Here is a 3,107-nt window from a genome sequence, read left to right on the forward strand (position 1 = left end):
ATATGTTAAAGCAGGTATTTCCCCACCTTTATCAGGACAGGCATACCTTGGAGATATTGCAGGTTCGTTCGGTTCTAGACCACCACAATAAAGCGAGTATTACAATAACACAAGTCGCACACAGTTTTTGGTTTCCCAGTGCATATAAACAAATGTTTTCACTATACTCTCGTTTATTAAGTGTGCAATAGCATTATGTCTAAAAAAATATGTACTGTACATACCTTAATGAGAAAATACTTTATTGCTAAAAAATGCTAAGCTTCATCTGAGCCCTCAGCGAGCCATAACCTTTTTGCTGGCGGAGGGTCTTGCCTCAGTGTTGATGGCTGCTGGCTGACCAGCGTGGTGGCTGCGGAAGGCTGGGGCAGCTGTGCCAATTTCTTGTTTTTTGACAGATCCTGCCTCAGGTTTATTTGTTCAAATAGCAAAGGAGGACACCAGCTCCATGCAGACAGCAACCCAGAGGTCCCACCAGTCCTTCCGTCCTCACATCACATCGGCAGACAGAGGCCTCTACTGTGGAGCTTTCGTGGGGGCCTGGGCACCTTTGGGAGCGGGAGCCTGAGCTGCAACTGCACCCACAGCCTGGGGCTTGGTTTTGGCCTTGGCCTTGGCCTTTGGCCGGCAGAGCCTGAGCCCCTTGGCAATGTGGGCACGAGCACGTTTCCCAAGCTTGGGGTGAGCGATGTAGGCAAGTCGACTGAGCTTGCTGCTGCTGCTGCCCTTTGAGATACTGGGCCTGACCTCCTTGGGCTTGACGAGGGCCTTGATGGCCTTGGCACATGCGCTGGGGGCCTTGGCGTTGTTGGCCTGCATCTTCTTCAGGCCCTTCTTGTTGTGCTTCTTGGCAAAGTGCATGCTCCTTAGGAACTTGGGGTCTACCTCCTTAAGAGGTTCATATCTTTGTGATGGGGGTTTCTTGATGCTGTTCCTGTGCCATTTTCGGGACTGGTTGTGCGTGGTGTGGTTCTTGGACTTGGCCACCTCTGCACCGAAGCCCTCGGCTCCCAAAGTGCCTGGCCAATTTCTTAAAATAAGGCAACAGTGAAGTTGGCCACATTGACTGACTGTTCCTTTCACAAATGGTTTCTCTACAGCAGGTGATGCTGTTTGATCGCGTATTAACCACAGTAGAACTTCTTTCAAAATGGGAGTCAATCCTCTCAAACCCTGCCCCTGCATTAGCAACTGAGCTTATAGAATATTCTAAATCCTTTGTTGTCATTTCAACCATCTTCCCAGCGTCTTCACCAGGAGTAGATTCCATCTCAAAATACCACTTTCTTCGCTCATCCGTAAGAAGTAACTCCTCATTTGTCTCATCACGAGATTTCAGCAATTCAGTCCTATCTTCTGGCTACTAATTTTCTGGCTCTTTCTTTTTCCCACCATACCTGCAGTTACTTCCTCCACTGAAGTCCTGAACCCCTCAAAGTCATCATGAGTGTTGGAATCAACTTCTTCCGAACTCCTGTTAATGTTAATATTTTGATTCTTCCCATAAATCGCAAATGTTCTTAATGGAATACAACATGGTGAATCTTTTCCAGGTTTTCAATTTACGTTGCCCAGATCCATCAGAGGAATCACTAACAATGGCAGCTATAGACTTATGAAATGTGTTTATTTAATTGGGTTGGGTTTGTTTTTTTTTCAGAGAGGAAGGAAGAGAGAGAGAGAGAGAGAGAGAGAGAGAAACATCGATGTGAAAGAGAAACATCGATCGGTTGCCTCCCGTACCCACCCCCAGACCCGGAACAAAACCGCAACCTGGGCATGTGCCCTGACAGAATCAAACGGGCAAACTTTCGGTGCAAGGGATGATGCTTAACCAACTGAGCCACAGTAGCCAGGCCTGAAATTTGTTTCTTAAATAATAAGACTTGAAAATCAAAATTACTCCTTGACTCATGGGCTGACAGAATGAATGTTGTGTTCCATGAATACAACATTAATCTCCTTATACATCTCCATCAGAGCTCTTTGGTGTCCAGGTGCATTGTCAATGAACAGTAATATTTTGAAAAGAATCTTTTTTTTCTGAGCAGTAGGTCCCAATAGTGGGCTTAAAATATTTAATAAACCATGTTGTAACCAGATAAACTGTCATCCAGACTTGATTGTTCCACTGATAAGGCACAGGCCAAGTACCTTTGGCATAAATCTACTTAAGGGCTCTAGGATTTGGGGAATGGTAAATGATCATTGGCTTCAATTTAAAATCACCAGCTACATTAGCCCCTAATAAGAGAGTCAGCCTTCCCTTTGAAGCTTTGAAAGGCAATGGCTTCTCTCTAGCTATGAAAGTCCTAAATAGCATCTTCTTCCAGTACAAGGCTGTTTTGCCTACATTGAAAATCCATTGTTTAGTGTAGATGCCGTTATTAATGATCTCAGCTAGACCTTTGGATAACTTGCTGCAGCGTCTACATCAGCCCTTGCTGCTGCACCTTGTACTTTAAAAATTATACATATATATGTTTTTATTAATTGTAGAGAGAGGGGAAGGGAAAGAGAGAGAGAGAAACATCAATGAGAGAGGAGCATCATTGATTGGCTGCCCCCTGTACGCCCCCTATTGGGAATGGAGACCCCAGCCTGGGCAGTGCCCTGACCTGGAATCAAACTGGAGACTTCTCTTCTCGGTGCATGGGACACTCAACCAGAGCTGTGCCTTGCACTGTTATGTATGGAGACGGCTACTTTCCTCAAATCTCATAAACCAACTTCCATCTTCAAACTTTCCTCCTGCAGCTCTCACCTCTCTCAGCCTTCATAGTATTGAAGAAAGCGAGGGCCTTGCTCAGGATTAGGCTTTGGCTTGAGTGCTGTGGCTGGTGTGGCCTTCTATCCAGACCACGACAACTTTCTCCATATGAGCGATAAGGCTGTTTCTCTTTCTCATCACTCATGTGTTCCCTGAAGTAGCACCTTTAATTTCTGTCAGAAACTTTTCCTTTGTGCTCAAACTGGTGTTCTCAGTGGCTAGAGCATCAGCCCACACACCAACGCATCTCGGGTTCAAGTCCTAGTCAAGGGCATGTACCTGGGTTGCAGGTTTGATCCCCGGCTCCTGTTAGAATGACTTATTTAAAAAACAAAAA

At 45.5% G+C, this 3,107-nt stretch overlaps 1 protein-coding gene across 1 annotated transcript; it reads right to left on the minus strand.

Annotated features, from left to right (window-relative positions):
• LOC118650222 (60S ribosomal protein L29-like) lies at window positions 1-1,709 on the minus strand. Its single transcript, XM_036298370.1, has one exon. It carries the CDS (start codon window positions 1,183-1,185, stop codon window positions 517-519), a length of 669 nt encoding a protein of 222 aa, XP_036154263.1. The 5' UTR covers window positions 1,186-1,709; the 3' UTR covers window positions 1-516.
• Window positions 1,710-3,107: the final 1,398 nt, after the last annotated feature.

The sequence above is a fragment of the Myotis myotis genome, unplaced genomic scaffold (assembly GCF_014108235.1).
Source record: "Myotis myotis isolate mMyoMyo1 unplaced genomic scaffold, mMyoMyo1.p scaffold_m19_p_3, whole genome shotgun sequence".
Taxonomy (NCBI): domain Eukaryota; kingdom Metazoa; phylum Chordata; class Mammalia; order Chiroptera; family Vespertilionidae; genus Myotis; species Myotis myotis.

Excerpts from the sequence above, each read along its gene's own strand:
- LOC118650222 (XM_036298370.1), bottom strand. The coding sequence starts at position 1,185 with ATGCAGGGGCAGGGTTTGAGAGGATTGACTCCCATTTTGAAAGAAGTT.